Source organism: Solanum verrucosum, unplaced genomic scaffold (genome assembly GCF_900185275.1).
Source record: "Solanum verrucosum unplaced genomic scaffold, falcon-dt-bn FXZP01000262.1, whole genome shotgun sequence".
NCBI lineage: Eukaryota > Viridiplantae > Streptophyta > Magnoliopsida > Solanales > Solanaceae > Solanum > Solanum verrucosum.
The window spans coordinates 1,819,436-1,846,652 of record NW_026020366.1 but is presented as its reverse complement, the minus strand read 5'-3'; the positions used below and the strand labels follow the sequence as shown (position 1 = coordinate 1,846,652).

Below are 27,217 nucleotides of genomic sequence, written 5' to 3'. Positions count from 1 at the left end.
ATTTAACATATTTGAATCCCTTAAAATGGCACTAGGAATAAATTTATCGGATTAGTTGGGTCAAGTATACATATTGAATCGTTTAGAAGAATTGTATTGAAAAAAAAATCATTTAAAAAAGGTTAAGTTTGGGGAGGATAGAGTGTATGTTGACCTTATCTGTATCATACAAGTGAGGTAGAAAAACTATTTTCTGATAGATCATCGACTCAAGACAAAACACACTAGAAAAAAATATAATGAAACAAAACAACAAATAATATTAGAATAATACTGCAATCAAGTATATCAATAAATTCAACTACACAAAATGATATATATATATATATATATATATATATATATATCAATTAAAAAAAAACAAAAAACAACAAGAAACTGTAAGCATAACACTATGACCACTATAATTATAAAAAGGAATAACTTATCAATTTGGTTCAATATTTTATTTAATTGAATCAACTTAGATATTTTTTTAAAAAGTAATTGATTTGATTCGATTTTCAATTTGGATTTTCAGCAAACACACCGCCATTCGTCGTGGAAAGCATAACAGATATATCATTCTAACTTTTGGGAGCAAATGACATAAATGGTCCCTAAACTATCCTAGTAGGTTTAAAATAGTCTCTTAACTATACAGTTGACAGATATGGTCCTTTAACTATTCACTTTTTTGTCAAATTTGGTTTCCATCCACTTTTTATGAATACCGTCAACAAACGTCGTTCAGTACACTCTCTCTCAATTTGGAGCTGTGTTTTGTGCAGTTTGGTGCTGATTTTTTGTGGTTGGTGCTGCTGTTTGTGCAGCAGTTTGGTGACGTTTTGGGGGCTGTTTTTTTTTTTAGGTGTTCTGGTGCTGCAATTCGATCAAAGTTTGATAGCTGCTATTTTTTGTTGTAGTTTAAGTTATTTTCTGCACAACAATTGTTGAAAACAGAGCACTATAGTTCAATTTAGTTGCTGATTTTTGAATTTTTCTGCAATTTTATGCAATTTCATTGATGTAATGACCGATTATTAACATGAAAATAGAATCGTATTTTTGCTCACAATATTTTCTCAATTGTGTTCGCTACTTTGCATTTTGCTTTAACTCGCATGAAATAACGACCAACGACTTAATTGCAATAAGACAATAAAGAAAAGAATTGAGAAAAAAAGTGAGGAAATAGTGAGATAATGGATAAAAGAAATGACGGAAAAGAAAGTCAATACAGATTGACTTAACAGATTAACGGTGTTAACTAACAGTTTTTTTAAAAAGTGTATGGAAACCAAACTTGACAAAAGGGTGGATAGTTAAAGGACCATATCCGTCAACTGTATAGTTAAAGGATCATTTTAGACCTACTAGGATAGTTTAGGGACCATTTATGTCATTTGCTCTAACTTTTGGCATTGCTTTCTTTTGTTTTCCATAGAGAGAGAATTGAAGGCGGCTTTCAAACTTGTTCTTCAAGAAAATTGATCTGTTCATCTCTCATATTCATACATATAGATAATCTGTAAGCCCTTTTCTTGATTTAAATTGTCAATTTTTTTTGTTTGTATCAATTCTCTGTTTCGACGTGAAATAATTTGGTCCCAAGTTGTCTTTTTCGTAAGTTGATTTAGTACTGGATCTGCAAATTCATGAGAGACCCTTTTGAGGTTTATGTTTGATTTCTTGTTTTTTTTTGTATGAATTTGTGGTTAATCTATATTTGGGGTGTGAAGATGAAATTGGTGAAAATTTTGACTTGAATTGGTGTTTTGCTTTAGAATTTTGAAGAGCTTCTCTGTTTGAATTTCATGTATGGGTTGATTGTTACCTAAAAGTATTATTTGTTTTTAAAAAAATATATGGATGATTCTTGCAAAAATTGAATCTTGTGTTTCTATGTGTGTGTTCTATTATTCAGCTGCTGTTACAAAATTTCTGAAACTTCTTTCTGGATTCGGTTGTATGTTTCGATGTGTAATTTTGCAATTAGATTAGTCAATAGGGTACCTTCTGATGATGTGATCTTTTTATGACTTGGAGGATACCGTTTACCTTCTTATCGCCCGCATTGATCCTGATTTTGGTTTTTTGTGTTAATGATGAATGTGATGAAGCTTTTAGAAGAAGACCCTTTAGTGATTTTGGAACCATTTGAGCATTTCTAGATTCTCTGTTATTGGTGTCAACTTAAAGAATAAGATGATCTCCTATGTCAGCCAAGTGAGAGGGCAAGTTTTGTCTCTCTGAGTACTTCTCTAATACTCTAACAAGAGAGATAGATTTTATCTTCTATGTCGTACGAATGATAATGGATGATTTGGTCATTTAGAGAACTTACTCTCATGGCTGATTGTCTTGCACAAAGGTTACTAAATCCCCCACTTTTCAGGTGTGCCCTCAGCATCGAGGAACATGTGCCAGGGTGTATGTACGACTCGTTTTAGATCATGAGCTGGCCCAAAACCTATAAATTATCCCGTAATAGGTCTTTCACAATCAGATCTACCTATACCGTTACAGTACTTGATTATGATATTTTCTGGTCATCCATATTTCTGTATATAGACATGTGCTTTAGAGTGAAAATTTCTTTTAAAGCAAAGTATATTGATTAGTTTGCAGCCAACTCCATTCCACAACAAGATTTTGAAATTACTTGACTTCAGACTGCTCACTTGTTCAGGTTTCAAAGACCAAGAGATACCAGATGGTCAGAGCATATTCACAAGAGCATATTTATAGGCACCCATGGGAACGAGTTACTTCTGCATCCTGGCGCAAGTTCGCTGATCCTATGAACAAACGTGCCCTATCTCACATCCTTGAGGTTGATACATTAGATCACAAGCTTGACGCCAACTTAGGGAAGCTTTACACAACTCGTGCCATCACTATACATGCACCTGGGCCTTGGTTTGTTCGCAAAATCATTGGTCAAGATATGTCACTGTATTGAATCAACGGTTGTTGATGCACAAAATCGGTCAATGCAACTTTCTACTCGTAACATCAGTCTCCAAAATTTTATTGAGGTAGAGGAGAAAATTAGATATGATCCTCATCCTGATAATCCAAATTCATGGACAGTCTGCAAGCAGGAAACTAGTATTAAGATTAAGCCTTTATCAGCACTGGCTTCTATGGCAGAGAAAATAGAGCAGAGATGTGTAGAGAAGTTCCAATCGAACAGCGCAAAGGGTAGAGAGGTTATGGAGCGGATGTGCAAGTACCTTGAAGCTGAAGCCAGTGGCATTTCAGCGTGACGACCAAGTTCTGACTAGCTTTACAGCTCCTTTATAGCATTTCAAGTTTTGACCTCCCTTTAAAATGAGAGGCAAGTTTTTGTGCAACATTTGTTAGCCAATTAGTGAGCAAGTTCTTGTGGGAAACACAGGATGTTGAGGATAAATCCTCTTACACCTTTCTGTAAACAGCATTAGATGTTAAATTCTCAGACTCAATATGTCTGAATTTTCAATTTCAGTTTTGTAGATTTGAAATTGATTCCGGAGCAGCTAAACCTGAAATATTCTGTAACTTTATTCTCTTATCTAAAATCGGTCAAGTAAGTATCTACACACTTGCCTCCACAACTAACCTCAATCCCCAAGCTATCTCAATTCATACAGGTTCATCTCCGATCAAGATAACTTCAAAGTTTTGATGGGATTCGGTGCATGAGTGCTTGTTCAATCAACTATACGATCTGGGGAAATGACCAAAAAGATCTAAGAGACCTAATGATAACAAAAGGAAGTTCTAATAGATTCATAATCGAAACTGTATTGCTGCTCAGGGCAGATCAATTGCACAAAAACATCAACCTTACTCAGCAAAATAGTAACGAGACAGTTGGCCTTAGGCATCGGAGTCTCACCACTTACAGTTGATCCATAAACAACATTTTGAAGAAAATGGACAAGGGAACTGATGATTACTTGCCCCGACAACCTTAATTTTCAAAGATAAAGCCAGAGCCATGGAGTGAAGTACAATGAAAAGAGCTCATGGCCTCCAATGTTTTTCATCTTTCTGTACAATTATCAGTCAACTGAACTATAATTCACCAAAATCCAAGAAAGAAACAACACACGGCAACAATTGCAAGCTACACTATTCATGTTTCTCTAGTTAAGTGCCAACCGAAAAGCAACCCTAGTCAAACTCGTGTGAACTATCAAAACATGATTAGTCCAAAACACATGCCGCCACATAAACAGTAGAATACCTCAACACCATCATACGGTAAATCCAGTTGCAGAAACAGATGTTTTCAAAAAGTAAACAGCTTACCTACAAGAACAAAGGCAAGACACCTACAAAGCAAGGCGATGTAAGGATAATAAACTACATTGGAGCAAAGTGAAGCCATATAAGAGATCCATGCAGAATAATTTACAATGCCAGATTACAATTGCATGGATGTGAACCACAGAATGACACATACCAAACCTAATTAATATTAACCAAACCAGCACATACAAAGACTTGAAACTGGAGTCAACAAACAAATTCTACCTATGACAATGAACAGGAGTTCTTCAGCCTGTAGATGATTCTTAAATAGCCTTGACTCCCAGATTTAACGAGATATCATGTGAAAGGTAGCCAATCAGAGGAAGCCCTCCTTCGATGAAAAGGACACATCAACTTTGACAACAATAACTCCTTTTAGATCTTGTCAAGTTTTTCTGCCTTCACAACAGGATTGGCCTTTGCTATAGCATTGCGTGCAGCAGAGCGGTAGTCAAATTGACAGTCATGTTTATCCGAGTAGCGGTGTGATCCACAATAAAAGTTACCACAGCGGCATTTGAATCCAGTCAAACCAACCTTTTTCTTGCAAGTGCTGCATCGGCTAGGACCCTCCTTGGCCATCAATTCAGCAGCCTCACCAGAACTTGAAGATGGAGGTGATGAAAAAACCACAGATTTTGATTCTAGCAGGGCAGGTTGGACATCCACAGAGCCAACAATGACAGGCCCCTTCTGACTTGTGGACCCATTTACAAAGTTTTCAATTGACGACGCTGCAAGCTTTGCTTGTTCTTGTTTCAGAATCACGTCCTTGTAACACTTGGAGCACATATTCATGTTCGCAGCACTTCCAAAGAAACCACAATTGTTAATGCACAAAATAGGGCCTTCTGGATGGGGTTGACATCCTGTCTCATCATGCTCCATATTGTTACTTTTCTGCAAAAAATTGATTTAGAGGAAAACATTAACAACCAACTACACCTTAATCTCGATTAGTTGAGGTTGGATATATGATCCTTTGCATTAATGTGGGTTATCTGGAATGAGAGGAAAAGAAGAGCTTTTGAAGGTGTAGAGTTGAGTTTTTACTAGTGAAGGAGTAGCCTTCGTTCCCTTATTTTATGTAGGTGCACATAGAAAGTCCCATATTATATAAGACGATTGGGTGGAGTTTGTAGAGAATCAGCTGATTGTGTAGATTCTTTAGCTTTTGCCTTTTGGTATACCACTTGCATACAGTCGTTTTAGGGCCTTGTTTATGATATGAAATACGTTTACTTTATCCCAAAAAAAAAAGATCCTTCGTGTCCATTTGCTCATCCATTCATTCCAACACTAAATAATTCAAATTGACAAATTTAAGGTTTTATAAAACTAAAGTTTCTTTATCTTGCACATACACACTAACATGTATGAATTTCTACCTAAAAGAACTCCTAATAAACACCAGGTCCAACTTAAGTATAACAACAACCATAAGTCATTTAAACCAACTGGTTTGTATTGGTCTTAGAGATCCTTTGCTTCCATTGAACACTCTTCTTAGGTAACTTGTATTGATTGCGAAATATGTACATCTTTTTAGGCAACTTCTCCCAAGTGATTCTAAGTTTACCTCGACACTGTTTATCAACTTCAATCATCACATTATCACACAAAGTGGTGCATATTAAGGTCTACATATGGCATGGAAAAACCATATCGGATGACCTTATGTCACATTATCCTCTACGCGTAATATTCACACACTCTGTTGACGTGATCATCTCTAAATTTTTTTAATTATCTTTGTTGACCAAACATTTACAAACATATAGATAATGATCTCACAATTGTTCGGTAGGACTTGCTTTTCACTTCACCTTGCTATCCAAAACACTCTCAAAACACTCCTTTATTTCAGCCGTTTCATTCTATTCTATATGATACATCTACATCCATCACTAGATGACTAAACCAAGATTTGAATTGCCTGCATTTAGGCACCACCAACCCATCAATCTTCAACAATAAGTTAAACTTCCTGCACCTTCCTTTCCAGAGAAAAGAACAATTACATGAAAAAATATTCTCCAACTCTGCCACCTTCAAGAAAAACATAAATCTTCCCAAAGTCTGGTAACTACACTATGTCTGAAAAAGATAATTCAAACTAATCCTCACAAAGAACCTCTTCGTTGCACCACACAAGAACACAAGATAAAGAGAACATAGGCAGGTGCAATGGGTGCAGCCAGCAAAAGAAGAATCTTGCAAAATATCATAAAAAACAACTACCAAAGTTTTAATATCAGCAATAGTGCTTGATCAGTACAGCAAAGTTGCAAAAGTCAAAGAAACACTGGTTAGTAAACTTGAAACTGGATCAAATTCACAACTATGCTCATGCAAATCGAGCAACCTTATTCCACATATACGCAAAACATTCTTTGAACAGTCCTTCTACAAGAGTCAGGCTCATCTCACATGTTCAATTCGACAAAAATATGTTTCTGAACCCAAAAGAGAAACACTAGTAGAAAGCAGAAAACAACTTGGCTTTCCTTTCGAAGTCAACATGCCTAATTCTAACTTCCTGAAACACAACCTCAAACAATTTTCCAACCCCACAGCACATAAACGCAACCTAAACCCAAGAAATCAAAAGGGTACTCATAAAACTTCAATAGCAATTCCATCCCAGAGTACATACAAAAAATTCATTTAACTTAAAACAAACATAAAGATACCTAATGATTAGCACAAAAAAGCTCCAATTTTTTCAAACACCCTTCATGATAACTTCCTTTAATAGAATCACAAAACACAAATAATTATGAAGATAAAACTAAAAGATTTAAATCCCCAAAAAATAAGACCAGACCAGTAAAGCTGATCTCAAAACAACAAATAAATCAACCAACATCAAAATTAACATAAAAAATTACAATAATATGAGAAAATAAAACCCAACACCTGTAAACAGTTCATAGATCCATAAAAAAAAATGATTGGCTTAGAAATTATACATCAGAAAGCAGAAAAAAAAGGAGATCTTTGGAACTGACCTCTGAACAGATTAAGAGATCGTCGACAGAGAGGTTATGAGTTGCGATGAATGAAATTTGAAAAAATGTAAACTTTATTTATGTGCCGTTTTTGGATGTTCGTTTTGCCTTTTTTGGGTGAAAAGGGAAGTCTTTTTCTTGGCTTCTCTGCCAACGAACGTTCTTTACTGATTTAGTGCGTCGTGTTCGATTCCTATTTGTCTTGCTTCTTTCATTTTACTCATATTCTTTTTCTTATTTCCAATTTCCTCCCTTATTCTAGAGTATGTGTGTTGTGTGTATTTCTCATTTTTAATAAAAAATGATTTTTAAAAGAAGCATAAATAATTGTGTTATTCTTTATCTTTTTTACTTTATATACGGGAAAAAGATCAAAATTATCCTTTCAACTATTTGAAATAATTTATATATACCCTTTATTTATTTTTGGGATCAAAACTATCCTTGTCGTTTATGTTTTGGACCACTAATACCCTTAAAACGCTATATTTACCATCAAAACTGACATGACAGTCCACCAAGACAGTCCAACATGACAAAAATCATTTTTTCTCAATAATATTGTTCTTCCTTGTTCATACCTATATAAAAAAATATAGTTCTTTCATCGTTCTTGTTTGAGTTATTGTCTGCACTTTTTCAATTTCAAAGTGCACTAAAGTTCGTTTGAGATAGTAGTTGTGCATTGAATGAGTGAGTTCATTGTTTGGGTTTTGATGTCGAGGCTGAAAATTTAATTCTCAAGGTTGGAAGATGCTGAAAAACTCTTGAAGTCATTTTTTCTGTGTTGAAACTCGAAAATAGCTACTCATTTGAAAGCTTGTTGGTGATAAACTTTTAGCTTTTATTGGGTTTTTTTTAACTGTAAAAATTTGAAGAGATTTAATTGTATGTTACTGAAAATTGTTTGGATAATGCAATTGAAGCTGGAAATTGACATTTAATTGTTGATTTCTTAGTTTGAAGATTTGAGTTGAACCCCAAAAAATATAAACAAGAATATGAAAGAGTTCTTAAAAGCTTGAAAATCTAAAAATCGATTTTGTGAATCTATGACCCCAAAACCCAAACAATGAACTAGATCCTTCAACATACAAATACAACCTCAAACAAACTTCAGCACACTTCAAAATTGGAGTTCTAAAGTCCGAACAACAACTCAAACAAGAACAATGGATCGAATTATATTTCATTTTTTTCTTGTGATAGAAATGAATAAGGAAGAACAACATTATTGAGAGGAAGAGATTTTTGACATGTTAGACTGCCTAGGCAGAGGCGTATCTAGAGGGGGTGCCGTGGGTTCACGTGAACCCATGCTCCCCTCTCTAGATCATATATAGTAGTATTATATTTTTTAAAAAATATTTAAATATAGATGTGTGAACCCATGTTTAAAGTATCATATAATAATACAATGATGATTGGGTGCACTTGGCTTTTTGAGTAACACCTCTCCAAGTGGTTATCAGTTACATTTTTGACGTTTCAACTAATTTTGCTTTTGTTTTTTTCCTTTAATCTTTCAAAATTTTCAAGTGTGTTGCATTGAAAAATTCTAATTTTTTAATATAATTAAATCAAATGTGCATATTAAAATTTAAAACTAGTAGTACTATATATTTAGGACCTATAATTTTTAAAATTTTATGGTTCATATTAAGAACCTAAAAGTCAAATCGATCAAATTTATATTTAAGATACATTTTTTCGTAATTGTGCACCCATCTTGCCGAAATCCTGGATACGCCTCTGCCTAGGTGGACTGTCATGTCAGCTCCAATGACAAAGATAACGTTTCAAGGGCATTTGTGGTTCAAAACATAGACGAAAAGGGTAGTTTCGATCCCAAAAATAAATAAAGGGTATATATGAGCTATTTCAAATAGTTCGAGGGTAATTTTGATCATTTTCCGTTTTATATATAAGGGAGAGTTGAGCTCCTTGTATACTCTGGATTAGGGGTATTTTTAGGATTTTTTTGTTAGTAAGCTAATGATTTTAAGATTATATTCTTTTTTGGGAAAAGGGACTGATATGCCCCTCAACTTTGTCATTTGGAGCTGATATGCCTCTTGTTATGAAAGTAACTCATATATATCCTTACCGTTATACGAACAACTCACTTATGCCCCTACCGTTACAAAATGAGCTCACATATATGAAGTGAAAAAAATAGTTTTAAATTTATATTTTGACTTTTAATTTTCTAAAAAATTATTTAGGGGTATATATGATTCTTCTAGCAAAGTTCAAGGTATATTTTAATCTTTTTCATACATAAATTATTTTTTGACTTCTTTGATTATAATTATTTGAGTTTCTTATTCTTATTTTATTTTTTTCTTTCATCCTTAGTGTAAAGAAAAAAATTTAAAACTATTTTTTTGTGGCTATATTATAATTTAAAACTATTTTTTTAATCTATATTGTTATTTAATTTTTGTATTTGAAGAAACAAATTTGGTCATCTGTAATAAGTTTTACAAGAATATTAGTGAAACATAAATAAATTTGACCATCAAAATAATAAATCTAAATTAGTCATTGAAATAAAAAAAAGTAAAAAAAAAAATGTTTGAGGAGGATTAAATATACTCATATGGGATTATATATATATATATATATATATATATATATATATATTAAAAATAATAAAAAGTTCAACGAAAATTACTTTTTTTCATTTCTGTTAGAGGAAAAGGGTATATGTGAGTCATTTGTATATAAGTAGGGGTATATACGAGCCACTTTCATAACGAGGGGTATATCAGCTCTAAATGACAAAGTTGAGGGGTATATCAAACCCTTTTCCCTTTTTTTTAATAGTAAATTTTTTTTTTCCTTAACCAGTTATTTTAGGGGAATTGTTGGTATTTCAGATTTTTAGTGGTTGTTGCCTTCTGTACAGGAGGAATAAAATGTTAAACTGTCTCAATTAACTTATTGAATAGTGCTCAATACTGTTGCATAGTTCACATTGGTGTATGGTTACTTAATGTTTTAGTAGTTCAATCTTGATAGAAATAGTTAATTATATTGTTGTGGCTTTTTTGCTTTTACCAAAGAGTCATTTTTTGTTGCTGCTTAAATAGATAAACACAAAGTCAGATAAATTTTTGTTTGTCCCTAAAAGTTCAACATGAAAAAAGTTTGCTTCTTCCGTTATTCTTTGAAGCTATAATTGATATATATTGATATACAACGGAAAACTACTTATTATGCAATCCAAGAGATGGGTCCATAGTTGCACATCAGAAGATAAGAGATGTAAAAAAAAATAGATAATGGGTCCGCCCCTCTATCCTTGTAGACTTATATATCAGACTTTACTCTAGAGCAGAGTTCAAACTCATGACATGTGTCTAACCTACACATCACGCGCTACACTCTTACCCCTATACCAACGCCCTGGGGGCTTAGGATATAAGACATGTATGGCTATTATTATTATTGTTGTTGAAGAAATTTTGGACCAAATGTATGCAATGACAATAAAGACACAAAGAACACCTCTTTAGCTAGCTACTTCTTGGTACTTATAGCTGCACCTGCTGGTGCTCTTTCATGATCATAAATTTTTTCTAAACTTAGTGATAATAAATAGCAAAACAGGCTCTTCATCAAATATGATAGGAAGATGATAAGAGTTTTGGTGTCGCTCGATATGGTGATTACTAAACAAATTAGAGTAAAGCTACCATTTTGAAAAGTTCCATTTCATAAATTGTATGAACAAGAGGAAAAAGATGCAACTAACAAGGTCACAAAACGAAATCGAGAAAGAAATAAACACCATTATCTAAAAACATAATGTAATATATATTGGTTCTTGATTTGAAGGTACCTTCAAACTTGAATATTCATGAAAAAGATTAAAGTGCGCACATAGGTATGTGTTGCACAAACATACCGCAAGACTTGTAGTGTGGAAATTGAAGTAGATCGCTCATGTTAAAGGGTTGGAATCGGAGATGTTGAGATTAGAATTTTTGACCAAAGTAAGCTATTATAAAATCAATTTACTAAAAGGGAAAACGGCATTTTTAGTCCCTGCGTTAAGGCTATATTCTTATTTTAGTCCTTGTGTTATCTAACTTAGCACTATTAACCTTCAATTATATCAAGTGAGTGATTTTAATCCTTCAACTAACAGATCCAAAAAAGATTAATAGAGAGTTCACTACTACAAGGGGCAATTCGGGTATTTCATTTTAATTCTCTCTCTTTGAAGAACAAGCTCAAGTCTTCCATGTCTCTATCTTGAAGAACAAGCTCATCGATCTGAGCTACATTTTCTAACAAAACTAACTTAATAGGCATTAACCCTCCCTCTCTCACACCGACGAACGATAGCTCATTTGAGCTGCATTTGAACAAAACCACCTGATAGGCATGAGATTTCTCTCTTTATCCGACGAACGCGAAGTCATCTAAGCTACATTTGAACAAAATCCACCTGGATCTACTGAAATAACAACAATGTATCTGTGATTCTTGGTATGTTGTTGCGTTGATTTATTCAACTCTCGTTGTCTCTTCTTGACTTTCATAATTTTGAGCTGGGTTTTTCTATTCATAAATGGGGATTTTTTTGTTAAAGCTTGTTGTTCAATTGTACTGCTGCAACTTTTGGCCATTTTTAAGTTACTCAAACAATTCAAAGAAAGTAAATTTATCATCCCTTTTTAATCGGCTAAATGAATTGATCTCCCAATCGCTACTTTCCATGTCCAAATGGCAAGATATATGTGTAGTTTTCAAAGCTACTTTTCCGTTTTAATCGTTTGATTGGGACTTGCAGTTAAAATAGGCCTTAGAAAGTTATTATTAATGAATTTCATTCTTACATTTATGTAATTGACAACCAAGGCATTGACAGAGAGTGGATTTGAACCACTTTACAAGCAGATTTTTACAACAAATCCAAATGAGCAAGAAGACATTTGCTTGTTACCTTTCTACAATAACAAATCCAAATGAGCAAGAAGACATTTACTTGTTACCTTTCTACAATAACAAATCCAAATGAGCAAGAAGGCATTTGCTTGTTAAAAGAGCACTCACATGATGGAGTGGATTGCAACCCACTTTTAGAACGCAATTCCATTGCACATCCACACCAAATAGATCGAGACTTCTTCGTTGTGCAGAACTAGGATTGAACTAGGTTATGCAGCGAATGATTTTTTTTAAAAGTTTTCTATTTCTCAAGCAATAACTTTTAAATACCCGAATTTTCCCTTTCAGCAGTGAACTCTCTGTTAATTTTTTTTGGATCTGTTAGTTGAAGGATTAAAATTACTCACTTGATATAATTGAAGGTTAATAGTGCTAAGTTAGATAACACAAGGACGGAAATAAGAATATAGCTTTAACACATGGACTAAAGGTGCTGTTTTCCCTTACTAAAATAATACGTTTTTTTAAAATTTTACAAAACTAGTATAAACGTAGTTCACAGTAACGTTTTAGTTTATATTTTATCCAAAAAAATTGAATAACAAAAAGACAAAAATCTGATAGAGTAAACAGACATAAAACGTTATTGTCAGTAACGTTTTATAATTCGTTACTCTGAGGCACGTTTTACAACTAAAACGTGACTCACAGTAACGTTTTTCTGGAATGACTAAAGATTAAAAAACCAATCTTGTACATGCCTCATCAACTTTATTAAACTTTCCACTATGAAAATGAATATATATATTTTACACATATATTCACATATATAAATTTCTCTTTTCTTCTCTTTTCATACATAGATAATACTTTTGCAAGGAAAATAAGTTGTGAGGAGGCTTTACTACATTATCAATTAATTCCTTTGTCTCTTCTATTATGATGTAGCCATTATATTTTTTTTAATAGTTGGTTTGCTTACTTATTACATCAATTTTAATTCAATAACTTCTTTATTGATAGTCTAATATTTAATAAATGATAAGAAACCGATTGGTCTAATATTTGGAAGGGATGCTATCTTAAGGCTTGAATTAAGAAGATCTCTCATATGATTTATTTACAAATTTTGAAATTGAAATGATACAAGACAAGCTCCAATTTGTGTAAAGTCATCCTCACTTTTTTTTTCCTTTTGTATGAAAAAAGTATTGTCTATATGAAAAGAGAAAATCCTATATATTTCAAATGAAGGTATGTACAAAATATATATATATCCATTTTAATAGTAGAAATTTGAATAATGAATGAGAGATGTACAAGATTGGATTTCAATTTTCACCATTGAGAAACGTTACTGTGAGTCACGTTTTAGCTGTAAAACGTGCTTCAGAGTAACGAATTATAAAACGTTACTAACAATAATGTTTTATGTCTGTTTACTCTGTCAGATTTTTGTCTTTTTGTTATTCAATTTTTTTTGAATAAAAGATAACCTAAAACTTTACTGTGAACTACATTTATACTAGTTTTGTAAAATTTTAAAAAAACATATTATTTTGGTAAATTGATTTTTATAATAGCTTACTTTGGTAAAAAATTCTTGAGATTGGAATCATATTGTGCCGTTTTGTACAAGTAAAATATCATATAGCGTGTAATTGTAACTAAGCAGACGAAGATCCGATGATGAAATTCAAATTAGAGGTTGTCACGACATAAAAACGGACGTGATGACACTTGTCTATTCCCACCAAGACAAGTCAGCCTCAACCTAACGAGAACGAAAGAAATGCAGAACTATAAGCAAGAACAAGATAAAGTGGAAAAACTTATTCTTACTATACAATACCCTAAAACCTAGTTGTCACATGTACAAGTCACTAAATACATAAAGTGCGGAATTAAGAATAAGTACAAATCTCAGTCTTTGTTTCTCAAATAGAACAAAACTTAAAGAAAAGGAAAAGAAGGCCCGCTGGAATGACAAACATCTACCTCTCAAGTCCTTCATGAGCCTCAGAAAAAGAGAAGAAGAGCGATAACGCTATACCGGGCTTGATGCCTACACAAGTGTATAAGCAATGAGTGAGTACCTACAACACGGTACCCAACAAGCAACCTAATAAACAAGGCATCTAACTAGAAATTGAATACCCCTTACACTCCAACCGAACCTTCTCAAAGTACAACCTACACAAAAATTAGTCCAACCTATCAATTCTATAATTATAATACACGGCTCACAAGGCCCAATATCCATAGTTCAATAGTCACAATCAACAATCGAAAGAATTAACTAAGTAAATCTCAAAGTTAAGTAGTCCAGACACACGTAACAAGTACATCAATCATAAGTCACAAGTAAGTAACAAATAAGCATCAAATGCATTAAGTCATGATAATCAATCTCTTGCCGAAATCATTTCCCATCGGTACAATAACTAGTCGGAACCATTTCCCATCGGCTTTATAGCAAATCACTAGTCGGAACCATTTTCCATAGGCTTTATATCAAATCACTAACTAAAATCATTTTCCATCGGCTTTATATCAAATCACTAACTAAAATCATTTTTCATCGGCTTATATCAAATCACTTGTTAGAACCATTTCCCATCGGCTTTATAAACACTTGTCGGAAATGACCTCGGCATCACAACACTCGTTGGCAAAGACCTCGGCATCATAAATCATCTCATGTCTCATCATGGTGTTCAACAATCAATGCACACAAGCAATATCACACCACACCGAAGAGGCAACAAATTATACAATTCAAGTCCACATTCATGCTTTCAAGTCAACAAGGGTCACAACATGACAATTCACATCATCATGTTCATCACATAGCCTTTTTCATTTCAACTCCTTTTATTCATTTAGGCGTAGTAAATGGACAATTAAACCCTTCACCTCATTCTCATTACTCCCAACACACAAGTAACGAAGGAAGTATATGAATTCTACCAGAATACAAGGTTTAGGAGATCACTTGTCTTAAATCAATCAATAATCACTTCAAGAGTTGAGTCTTGCCCTTCCGAATCACTTCCAAAGCCACACAATCTTTACATAAGCAAGTATTCACAATCACTTTTCGGAAACAATAATACCCACACTTATTCTCTCTTTAAAAGAAGGTCAATCAACACAAAACTCAAATCCAAAATTACTTCAAAAGTCACACAATCTACACACAAGCAAATATTCACAATCACTTTTTGAACAATTCTTTTGAAAAGAGGGTAAATCAAAACAAAATCCATTTCCAAAATTAAGGTTTTAATCTAAAATTTAATACTAGAAAATATTACTCAAGGCTTTAGGAACTCATTGGGAAAAATTATTTCGAAAAAGGACTCACAAACAGTTCAAAATCTTCATTTTAGTCAAGAACTTGAATTCTTGGAAAACCTCATTATTCACCAATCAAAATCTCATATTTTGATGTTAAAACCCATAATCAAAGTAAAAATGAAGGTTTAGGGTTACAAAAGCTTACCCAATTGATTTAGTACAAGAAATCCTTGCAAAAATTGCCACCAAGGATTTTCCAAGCGTAAAAATTGAAAATGGGGCTTAAACCTTGAAAATGATAGGTCAAAACTGTAACACCCCACAACTAGAAATAGCTAGAATTAGAAAGAGTCATTTTTGGAAAGAATGAAAAATCTGGAAATATGACAAAATTAAGTTAAGTATGAGTTTTTGGTCAACTTCAAACGACAATAACTCCTAGCTCAGAATGATTTATGTGTTCTACAAGATATCATAGGAAATATCTTTGAATTATCTTTCCAACGCCGCCAAGTTTGCACGATTTTGAGTTTGTATGAGGGAGATATGCCCATTTGAAGTGGTGTTGTCTAGATAAGGAAAGTCAAAACCGGATTTTAGAAGGGTATTATGGTCTTTTCACCACCCAATTAATTAATTTCGTTTTTGGCAATTAAGTTGGGGTATAAAATGATTGGGTTCAGTTTACGCTATTGAAAAATAAGTTAGGGTTTTGAGAGAAGAGAAAAGAAGAGGAGAAAAGAGAAAATTGTCAAGTTCTTGAAGAATTGCTTGTGGATTTCGTCAAGGGGTGATCCCTACGAGGTATGTGAGATCACATAGCGTTGGGTTAGTTCACCCACGCACCAATCATGGTTTGGTTCAGCGTAATTATGTTCTTTAAAGAAGAGTTTATGAGTTCTTGATGAATATTGTTTAAAGTTTCGTTTGAATCTTGATTGTTGAAGTTTGGAGAAGTTCTTGAGTTAGATTCATGAAATTAGATGTTGTTTTGAGTAGATTCTTCCATATTTTGGGTATGTAGTCGAATCTAAGTGTTTGGGGAAAGACTCAATTGAGTTTAGAGTTTAGAGGGTTTAGAGTTGAAAAACGACCACGAGAATTCATCAAAAATCTGGAAAAATAGGTGTGGCGCCGCGCCACTCAGAGCGCCCCACAAAGTTCTCTGACATTTGGCCTCTGGGGAGCCGCGCTAGCCAGAGCGCCCCTAGCCAGACTCTGAAGTTTTGGGTCTGGCTCCCCGCGCCACTCAGAGCGCCAGGGACGCCAGGTCTTCTACTTTTTCCCACTTCTTTTCGTACTAATTCCCTTAAAACGTACCTATGTTTCCTAGCTGATTCCTACACTCTAAGGTACATCTAAACAACATGAAATCATCAATAACATGAGATCATGAACCTTCATTCCATAATTCAATTCAAGGAATGTTAAGAGTCAAGTCAAGATAATTTCTTACAGTTTTCCAAAAGTCTTTTCAAACGTTTTAACTTTGTTTTAAGACTTGAGTTTTGAGTTGAGTAAGAGTAAGAGTTGAAGTTCATTTCTTCAAAAACGTATGTGGGGACTATGTATTCACAAAGAGTTTAAAGTGTTTCACATTTAAATAAGAAAGGAAACTGAGATTTCCAAAGAGTCTTTGAGCTAGTTTTCAGAAAAAAGTTAATGCTTTCACAATTAAGCAAGAGAGGAAACTTTGATTTCCAAGAGTAGCCTTTGAGCTAAGTTTTGAGCAATTATCTCAAACCAAAGAAAGAAGACATGTTTTTAAACGTAAGAGCTAGTATTATATTTTGGGAGTAGTATTGAGCACCGATATGGGGGAGAGTTCAGACAACTCCCAGCCCCCATAAACCATGTAGCCACCATGGGTAGAAAAGGGTCATACTTTTTAGATGATTCCTTAGTGCTTTTTAGCATAGACTAGTGGATCCACTTATTATTCAGGTTATATGCCCTCGACAAGATATATGACAGCCCTGGCAGCGTGAGGCAAAATGATGTATCATCACAATAGCTCTTAAGTGATGGTTGTCGGTTAGAGAAACTCCCATAACAGTATTTTATATTTTTATATACATTTAGAGTTACATTGTATCTTTGCATATACACAGAGTATTATTGTATTTCCAAATACACAGAGTTTATATCCATGTTTTAAAAGTTTTTCTTTATATTGCATTTACATTATTGCTTTATATTGAAATGAGTTCAGTTCAATTGAGTTGAGTTAAGACCAAGTTTGTTCATTCAGTTCATTTTCAAGATTAGGTCTTGTGTAGATTTCTTCTCGCATACTCGTACATTCAATGTACTGATGCCATTTAGCCTGCATCTTTTAATGATGCAGATATAGGTAACCAAGATCAATATCCAGCACATCGTTGATTCTAGTTGAACTCCAGTTGTTGGTGAGCCTTCTTGCTCCCGGAGGATCCCTTTTATTGCTTTCAGTATTTAGTTCATTAGGATGTCGCGGGTCTTGTCCCGACATCCATCCTAGTTATTAGAGGCTTCTTAGATAGAAAATTAGTTAGTTCATTTGTCATTATTTTGTTATTGGCTTATGTTCAGATTTGAATTGCTACTTTGGCTAAGTTAAATGTTTATTTCTTAAACATTATGAGTTTAGTTTGAGACAGTTGAGTTATCTTGCATTTGAATTCTTCTCTTAATGCTTAAAGTCTTCCGCTGAGGAAGTAAGCCAAGCCAATGATTTTCGAGTGCCAGTCCCACCCAGAGTGTAGGCTCAGGGCATGACAAACTTGGTATTAGGACACAAAGTTCAAGAGTCCTATGAAGCCGTGTCTGTAGAGTCATAGTTATCAGTGTGAAGCGCGCCACATCTATAATTATGAGGCTGCAACACTTAAGAATGTTCTCACTTCTTTCATACTCATTTCATGCGTTAGAGTTTTATATAAAAAGTTTCTTCTAATTTGTGTTTGTGCGTGTCTTTCAGTTGATCATGCCTCCACGAAGAACTGTCAGAGGTCGTCCGGCTAGGAGAATGTTGAACCACAGGAACAAGGGGTACCTAATGCACCAGAAGTGCAATCCCAAAGAGAGGTCACCAGTGCTGAGTTCCGTGAGGCCATCCGGATGTTGAGCCAAGTTGTGAACAACCAAGCTAGGCAACATAGAGAGAATCGTTAGGAAGTGGCTGATACTTCAAGCATCCATGAGTTCTTAAGGATGAACCCACCAAGCTTCACAGGTTCAAGTGTCACTGAGGATCCAGAGAATTTTATTGAAGAACTTCAGAAGGTTTTTGAGATCATGCATGTTGCTGATACTGAGAGGGTGGAACTAGCTTCATACTAAATGAAGGGTGTCACTAGGATATGGTTCGACCATTAGAAGAAGAACCGAGTTGAGGGAGCACCACCTGCGACATGGGCTTGTTTTGAGGAGGCATTTTTGGGGCGTTTCTTCCCCCATAACTGAGAGAAGAAAAGGTACGAGAGTTCCTCACTCTTAAGCAGGATTCTTTGAGCGTTCATGAGTATAGTCTGAGGTTCACACAACTTTTCCGCTATGCTCCGGAGATGGTTCTTGACGTGAAAAGTAGGATGAGTTTGTTTGTTGCTGGGATGTCTCGCCTATCAAGTAAGGAAGGCAATGCAACTATGCTTATAGGGGATATGAACATAGCAAGGCTAATGATCCATGTGCAACAAGTTGAGGATGACAAGCTGAGGGATAGAGAAGAGTTTAAGAATAAAAAGGTTAAGACATTCAGGAATAAGTTCGGGCAGCAGAAGAGTAATGTAAACCGGTATTCCTTCCAACAGAAACAAAAGAGACCTGTTCCATCATCTGCTAATGCACCTGCACCAAAGAACAAATGTGAGTACAATAGTCAGAATTTCAAAGCAAAACCTTCATATTCTCAGGGTAGTATGGCACAAGGAGGTAGTAAGCCTCTTGCATGCGCTAAGTGTGGTAGGTACCACTTAGGGATGTGTCGCGATGGTTTCAGTGGTTGTTTCAAGTGTGGCCAGAATGGTCATTTTATGCGAGAGTGTCCAAAGAACAAGCATGGTAAAGGTAATAGGGGCAACAGAGCCCAGTCTTCTTCAGTTGCTCCACCAGACAAAGTTGTATCTAGAGGAGCTACTTCAGGGGCAGGTGGAGGAGGAAACCATCCGTATGCTATTACTAGTCGCTAAGATCAAGATGATTCGCCAGATGTTGTCACTGGTATAATCCAAGTCTTTAACTTCAATATTTATGCTTTGCTAGATCCAGGAGCGAGTTTGTCTTTTGTAACTCCATATGTTGCTATGAATTTCAATGTTCTTCCTGAGCAACTTAGTGAGCCCTTCAGTGTTTCTACACTTGTTGGTTAGTTTATTATAGCAGAGATAGTCTATAGTGATTGTATAATTTCCATCAATCACAAGAGTACCATGGCTGATTTAGTTGAGTGAGACATGGTATATTTTGATGTCATTCTAGGTATAGACTGGCTTCATGCCTGTTATGCCTCAGTAGATTATAGAAGTCGAGCAGTCAAGTTCCAGTTTCCTATGAGCCAGTTATAGAGTGGAAGAGTAGTTCAACAGTGCCTAATGGTCATTTTATTTCGTACCTTAAGGCGAGAAAGTTAGTTTCCAAGGGGTGTGTCTATCACGTAGTCTGAGTTAATGACTCTAGTGTTAAGATACCTCATATTCAATCAGTTTTAGTAGTAAAAGAGTTTCCAGAAGTCTTTCTAGATGATCTTTCCGGAGTCCCTCAAGAGAGAAATAGACTTCGATATAGACCTTCTTCTAGATACTTGTCCTATATCTATTCCTCCATATAAGATGGCACCAACAGAGTTAAAAGAGTTAAAGGAGCAGTTGAAAGATCTCCTAGCAAAAGGTTTTATTCGACCAAGTGTCTCATCTTGGGGTGTTCCGGTCTTGTTTGTGAGGAAAAATGATGGTTCCCTTTGGATGTGTATAGATTATCATCAGTTAAACAAGGTTACCATCAAGAATAAGTATCATCTTCTAAGGATTGATGATCTCTTCAATCAACTTCTGGTTCTCTAAGATAGACCTCAGATATGGCTACCATCAATTAAGAGTATGGGAATGTGATATTCCAAAGATAGCTTCCAGGACCCGTTATGGTCATTATGAGTTTTTGGTCATGTCGTTCGGTTTAACTAATGCACCTGCAGTGTTCATGGACCTTATGAATAGAGTATTCAAGCCTTATTTAGATATGTTTGTTATCATGTTTATTGATGACATTCTAATCTATTCGAGGAATGAGGAAGATCATGCTAGCCAACTCAGAATAGTTCTCCAAACTCTAAAGGATAAAGAGTTGTATGCTAAGTTCTTTAAATATGAGTTTTGGCTTGAGTCTATGGCATTCTTAGGCCACATTATTTTCGGTGATGGAATTAGAGTTGACACTCAGAAAATAGAGGCAGTTCAGAATTGGCCTAGACCCACATCTCCAACTGATATTAGGAGTTTCTTAGAGTTGGCTTGATAGGAGTTTCTTCGAGGGGTTCTCATCTAGTTCATCCCATTTGACCAAGTTGACTCAGAAAATAATAAAGTTTCAATGGTCTAAAGCCTGTGAGAAAAAAATTCAGGAATTGAAAAAGAGGTTGACTACTACCCAGTATTGACATTATCAGAAGGTATGCAAGACTTTGTTGTATACTGTGATACGTCCATAGGTGGTTTGAGTTGTGTGTTAATGCAAAATGGCAAAGTTATAGCTTATGCCTCCAAACAGTCTAAAGTTCATGAGAAGAATTATCCAACCCATGATCTAGAGTTGGTTGTCGTAGTATTTTCTTTGAAAATATGGCATCATTATATTTATGGTGTTCATGTGGATGTGTTCACTGATCACAAGAGCCTTCAGTATGTGTTTAGTCAGAAAAAGATTAATCTCAGACAGAGAAGGTAGTTAGAGTTACTCAAGGATTATGATATGAGTATCATTTATCACCCAGGTAAGGCCAATGTTGTTATTGATGCCTTGAGTAGGTTGTCTATGGGTAGTACTTCCCATGTAGAGGAAGATAAGAAAGAGTTAGCAAAAGATGTGCATAGTCTTGCACAATTAGGAGTTCGACTAATTGATTCCACAAAATGAGGAATAGTGATGATGAATAGGGCTGAATCATCATTAGTGTCAGAAGTGAAAGAAAAGCAAGACCAAGATCCCATATTGCTTGAATTGAAGGCAAATGTTCATACGAAAAACGTAATGTTTTTTGAATAAGGGGGAGATGGTGTATTGAGGTACAAGGTAGATTAGTAGATTATGTGTACCAAGGGTGGATGAACTCCAAGAGAGAATCATGGAGGAAGCTCATAGCTCCAGATATTCAATTCATCTGGGTTCCACAAAGATGTATCGTGACTTGAGAGAAGTGTGTTGGTGGAATAGTATGAAGAAAGGCATTACAGAGTTTGTTGCCAAAGTGTCCAAATTGCCAACAAGTTAAAGTAGAGCACCAAAGGCCTGGTTGTATGGCGCAAAATATAGAACTTCCGAAATGGAAGTGGGAGATAATCAATATGGATTTCATCACAGGTTGACCACGGTCTCGCAGACAACATGACTCATTTTGGGTGATTGTAGATCAAATGACTAAATTAGCCCATTTTTTGCCGGTAAAGACTACCTATACAATAGAGGACTATGCCATGTTGTATCTTCAAGAGGTAGTTATACTTTGTGGGGTGACAGTTTCGATAATTTCAGATAGAGGTACGTAATTTACTGCATAATTCTGGAAATCTTTTCAGAAAGGCTTGAGTTCAAAGGTGAACTTAAGCACTGCTTTTCATCCTCAGATATATGGGCAAGCAGAGTGCACTATTCAGACCTTAGAGGATATGTTGAGGGCCTGTGTGATTGATTTCAAAGGTAATTGGGATGATCATCTACCTCTCATTGAGTTTGCTTACAACAATAGTTACCATTCTACATCCAGATGACTCCTTATAAAGCTCTTTTTTAGAGAAGATGCAGATCTCCTACTAGATGGTTTGAAGTTGGTGAAGCTGGGTTGATTGGACCATACTTAGTTCATCAAGGTATGAAGAAAGTGAAATTTATTCAAGAGAGGTTGAAGACAACGCAGAGTCGTCAGAAATCCTATACAGATGTTAGGGGAAGGGACTTAGAGTTTGAAGTAGATGATTGGGTCTACTTGAAAGTTTCACTCATGAAGGGTGTTATGAGGTTTGGTAAGAAGGGGAAACTTAGTCCCCGGTATATTGGTCCTTACAAAATATTCAAGAGGATTGGCAATGTAGCTTATGAGTTAGAACTACCCGAAGAATTAGCAGCAGTTCATCCAGTTTTCCACATCTCCATGTTGAAAAAGTGTATGGGCGATCCTTCATTGATCATACCAACTGAAGATATTTGTATCAAGGATAGCTTATCTTATGAGGAGATTCATCTTCAGATTCTAGATCACCAAATTTGTAAGTTGAGAACAAAAGAGGAAGCATCAGTCAAAGTTCTTTGGAGGAATCAGTTTGTTGAAGAAGCTATTTGGGAAGCTAAGGAAGATATGAAAAAGAGATATCCACATCTCTTCGAATCTAGAGAAGTTCCAAATTAAGGTACTTGTAACACCTCGAAAAACTAGTAGGTGAAACTAGAGCCTTACGAGTGTGTTGTTGAGTTTGATGTGGGATTTTATGTTGTAAAATGAGTTCTCGAGCTTAGGTTGAGGGGTTTAGGGGTTAAACGTCAAGGTAAGACTCCCCAAGGGCCAACCAAAGGTCCTTGATGAGGACCCTAAAGTCTAACCCCAAGGCTGCCTCAAGAACCAAAAAGCTGTCAAAAACATAGGGCTTACGGATGGGACCTAATGGGCGTAGGTCCATCCACGCTCCGTAAGGCTTGGTCGTAGGTCAAGACCCCCAAATGAAGGATTTAAGCCACCACCCATGGACCTGTAGGACGGGGCTTGACTCCACTCACAGTTCGTGGGTCAGGTGGGCGTGAGTGGCACCTGTAGATTGCCCAATCTCAGTCAAAGGAGAGTTCAATTAGAAAATTCATTTTTTATTTGTTTTAAGTAGGGGTCATTTAATATAGTCTTTATACACATATATAAACTATTTTAAGTCATTAAACACCATATTAACTCATTATATCTCAAGACCCCAAATCAATTCCCAAAAACACTCTCCTCTTAAATAATTCTCTCTCTAGAAAACCTCCATTGAAGAACAAGAAGAAGGTCAAGTCTAGGGGTCAAGGAACAACCTCTTCTCTTCAATTTTGTGAGGAAATCTACATTAAGGTATGGTAGTTATCATCCTTGGGTAGCTATCACCCATGAAGTCTCTTCAAAACTTGATTTCAAAGCTTTCAATTTCCCCCAAAAGCTAGGGTTTCAATCTAAGTCATGTGTTCTCTTTCAAAACGTTTTCAATTATTGATTTATGGTTTATTATAATTGAATTGATGATTAATTGTTGATTTATGATGAAATCCCTCCATGAAACCATGAATCCCCCATATTTACTAAGTTGTGAATTCATGATGTGAGTTGATTGATTGAGGAAACATGTGAATAGATTATGTTTGTATTGATTGAGTTTATATGATGCCATGTGACTATAATTGATTGAGAATTAAGCATGTGGTTGGATTACCTTGAGAATTAGTTATACATGATGATCATGTGATGTATTGCTTGAGAGCTTGTTGCTTGAAGATGACTTATAGGGCTTTAAGAGTAAAAGCTAATATGAATGAGCTAAGTGTCACGGACTTAGAGTCTTACTAAAACTCCGTGCGGCACTTGACAACTTACTCACGAATCTTTCACGATCTTGTAAGCTCAAGTAAGCCCTTTAAGACTAGATCGCTAAGAGAATGCTTAAGGAAAGACTTAGAGAATTTTGAAAGAAGGCTTTTTGTATTGCTTGGAGAATGCTTACAACTTGCTTGGTTGGATGGTGCCTTGCAAATGAGGGGTACCTCCTATTTATACTAACTCCTAGGGACTAAAGTACAATTTTAAATTAATTTCTAAGTCCCTAAACTTATTTACACTTTGGTCCTAGCTCTAGAACTTTCCACACACTCTAGGACCTTCCATTGCCTTCTAAGTCATTCTAGAGAATTCTAGGGAATTCTCTAGCCTTCTTGAATAATCTAGAGGGTTCTAGAGTTTTCCGGAAACCTCTCCACAACTCTAGACCCTTCCGCCCCTATCCGGACGTCAAATTTAATTGTGATGTGGCGGGACGTGACACTCTCCCCAACCTATTAATGCGACGACCGCGTCGCATTGCCGCTACATCGTCATCCGAGCCTTGTGCGTGCGCGACCAATAGTCCATTGACTCGATTAAGGCCCTTGCGCAATGCCTTCAACATCTTCCATAGCCCTCTTAACTCGGACTTATGGCTCATCTCCTTCTTAGGATGTGCGCGCCTCGGCAGCCTCTTTGGCATCACGACATTGTTCTCTTTTGGCACCTTCTTCATGTACGGTGGCAAGGACCTTCTTGCACTATTGTCCTTCTTCGAACTTGCAATGGTGGCTCTAGACGTCGACTCCTTCTTCTTAGGGTTTTTCTCGAGCTGCATGGCCGTTAGGCGGACTTGTCCTTCCGTCTTCGACACCTTGACCATGGGCACCATACATGATCTTCCTTGCTCCATGACTAGAAGTCGTTGGAGGTAGGGGTCAATCACCGTGTGGCACTGCTGGAAGAACTCCTGCCCAAGAATTATGTCAAAGAGATCTAACGTAGCAACAGTGAAGTTGGTCTTACCTTGCCACTCGCCTAGCGTGATGCTTACTCCTTGCGCGACTCCACTCACAGAAGTCGGGGGTGCATTGACCGTCCTGAGTTGGGCGTTGCTTGAACTGTAACTCAACCCCAACCTCGTTGCTGCCTTTTTGGTCATGAGATTGACCTCTGCACCCGTGTCGACCAAGGCACAAGCGGGTTCTCTATTGATCTTAAGGTCGACATACTGCGCGCCGTATCCTCTTGGCTTCTCTGGCTGCTTCGTGATGGCTACGCATAGTCCTATCAAGCCCAACTGTGTCGTCCCTTCGCCTTGTCCTTGCTCCTGGGCGTCTTTCTCCTTCCGCTCTCGCAGGATGGCACCAAGGCTCTTCAGTTCAGGGCACCTTGCATAACCATGCGGCCCGCCACATATGTAGCAACTACCTTTGTTGGCCACCTCTGTCTTCCTCTCCGTATTGCCATGACGTCCAGACTTCTTGCCATCAGACTTGTAGGTATCATGATTCTTGGGATGTGGCCGCTGCTCCTCGCCTTTGCCACGGTCTCCCCCACCATGGTCATGACTACCTCTCATCTCCTCTCCTCTGGCTCTGTCGGGCTTCTCCTGCCTGAAGTCTGTCAAAGCTTCAGCCTGCGTGATGGCTTCATCTATAGTCCTGACTTGCGATGTTCCAACTCCGTCCTGGCCCAATTTTGCAGCCCATCCATGAAGTGGAACAACATATCATCATCCGTGAGGGTAGGAATTTGAAGCGTGAGGGTAGTGAACTCCTGCACATATGCGCGGATGCTACCCGTTTGCTTCAGCTCCCTAAACTTGCGCTTCGCCTCATAGATGACGTTGTTAGGGAAGAAGGCTTTCTTGAAATCCTCCCGAAATTGCTCCCAGGTGTTGATGGTGCACGTCCCCTTCCCTATCTCGGCCTCTTTGCGCCTCCACCATAGCATGGCCATCTCCGAAAGATACAACACAACGGTGTTGATCTTACTCTCGTCGCTCTTCAGCCCGTTGCACTTGAAGTAATTCTCCAAATGCCAAAGGAAATTCTCCACCTCTTGCGCGTCACGGACTCCTTTGAACATAGGTGGCTTGGGAGCCTCGACCCTGGCCTCCCTATCTCGGTCAAGCGACGATGATCCTCCAGCTGCCCCACCTTCCTTGAGTGCTTTCATCTCAGCCTTGATGGTCTCAATCGTGCTCAACGCCTCCATGAGCCGACACTCCAAGGAAGTGATAGCCTCCTTCATCTCAAACTCGGCCCGCTGACGTCCCTCCAACTCCTTACGGATGTTTTCGGTCTCCTCAAGGGTGAAGTCTTCAAGAGTCTTGAACTTGCCATCGGCCACATTCAAACACCGGCCTAATATCTCCACGGCCTGCCTTGCCGCTTCAACCCTTGCGACCCATTCTTCTCCAGCGGTGACGTCAATAGGCTCCTCGCCACGTTCATCGTCACTTGCTTCGGTGGTCAAAGGTGGATGAGATGTTAGCGCCTGCTTGGGGTAGGATCCAGCAGCATTTCCTCATGACTCTTTTGGTGCTTCTTTCCCTTGCGGTTCCTCTTTCCTCCATCCGGGCGGATGTTGGTGGTGCTAGCGGTATTTACGTCCCCTTCGGTTGCCATTCCCTTAGTGCAAACCTTCGCTCTGATACCACTTTGTCACGGACTTAGAGTCTTACTAAAACTCCGTGCGGCACTTGACAACTTACTCACGAATCTTTCACGATCTTGTAAGCTCAAGTAAGCCCTTTAAGACTAGATCGCTAAGAGAATGCTTAAGGAAAGACTTAGAGAATTTTGAAAGAAGGCTTTTTGTATTGCTTGGAGAATGCTTACAACTTGCTTGGTTGGATGGTGCCTTGCAAATGAGGGGCACCTCTTATTTATACTAACTCCTAGGGACTAAAGTACAATTTTAAATTACTTTCTAAGTCCCTAAACTTATTTACACTTTGGTCCTAGCTCTA

At 36.7% G+C, this 27,217-nt stretch overlaps 2 protein-coding genes across 2 annotated transcripts; one reads left to right on the top strand and one right to left on the bottom strand.

Annotated features, from left to right (window-relative positions):
- Nucleotides 1-2,672: 2,672 nt before the first annotated feature.
- LOC125837927 (uncharacterized) lies at nt 2,673-3,299 on the top strand. Its single transcript, XM_049517006.1, is given in 2 exon segments — nt 2,673-2,928; nt 2,930-3,299. Coding segments are annotated over 2 exon segments (555 nt in total). The 5' UTR covers nt 2,673-2,695; the 3' UTR covers nt 3,252-3,299.
- Nucleotides 3,300-4,322: 1,023 nt separating this feature from the next.
- On the bottom strand, nt 4,323-7,486 carry LOC125837929 (zinc finger A20 and AN1 domain-containing stress-associated protein 8-like). The gene is made up of 2 exons (XM_049517008.1): nt 7,296-7,486; nt 4,323-5,184 (listed from the first exon to the last, which is right to left on the bottom strand). The coding sequence occupies exon 2, from the start codon at nt 5,170-5,172 to the stop codon at nt 4,660-4,662; it is 513 nt and encodes a 170-aa protein (XP_049372965.1). The 5' UTR covers nt 5,173-5,184; nt 7,296-7,486; the 3' UTR covers nt 4,323-4,659.
- Nucleotides 7,487-27,217: the final 19,731 nt, after the last annotated feature.

What these genes read in the sequence shown, in the direction of transcription:
- LOC125837929 (XM_049517008.1), bottom strand. Translation starts at nt 5,172, where the DNA reads ATGGAGCATGATGAGACAGGATGTCAACCCCATCCAGAAGGCCCTATT.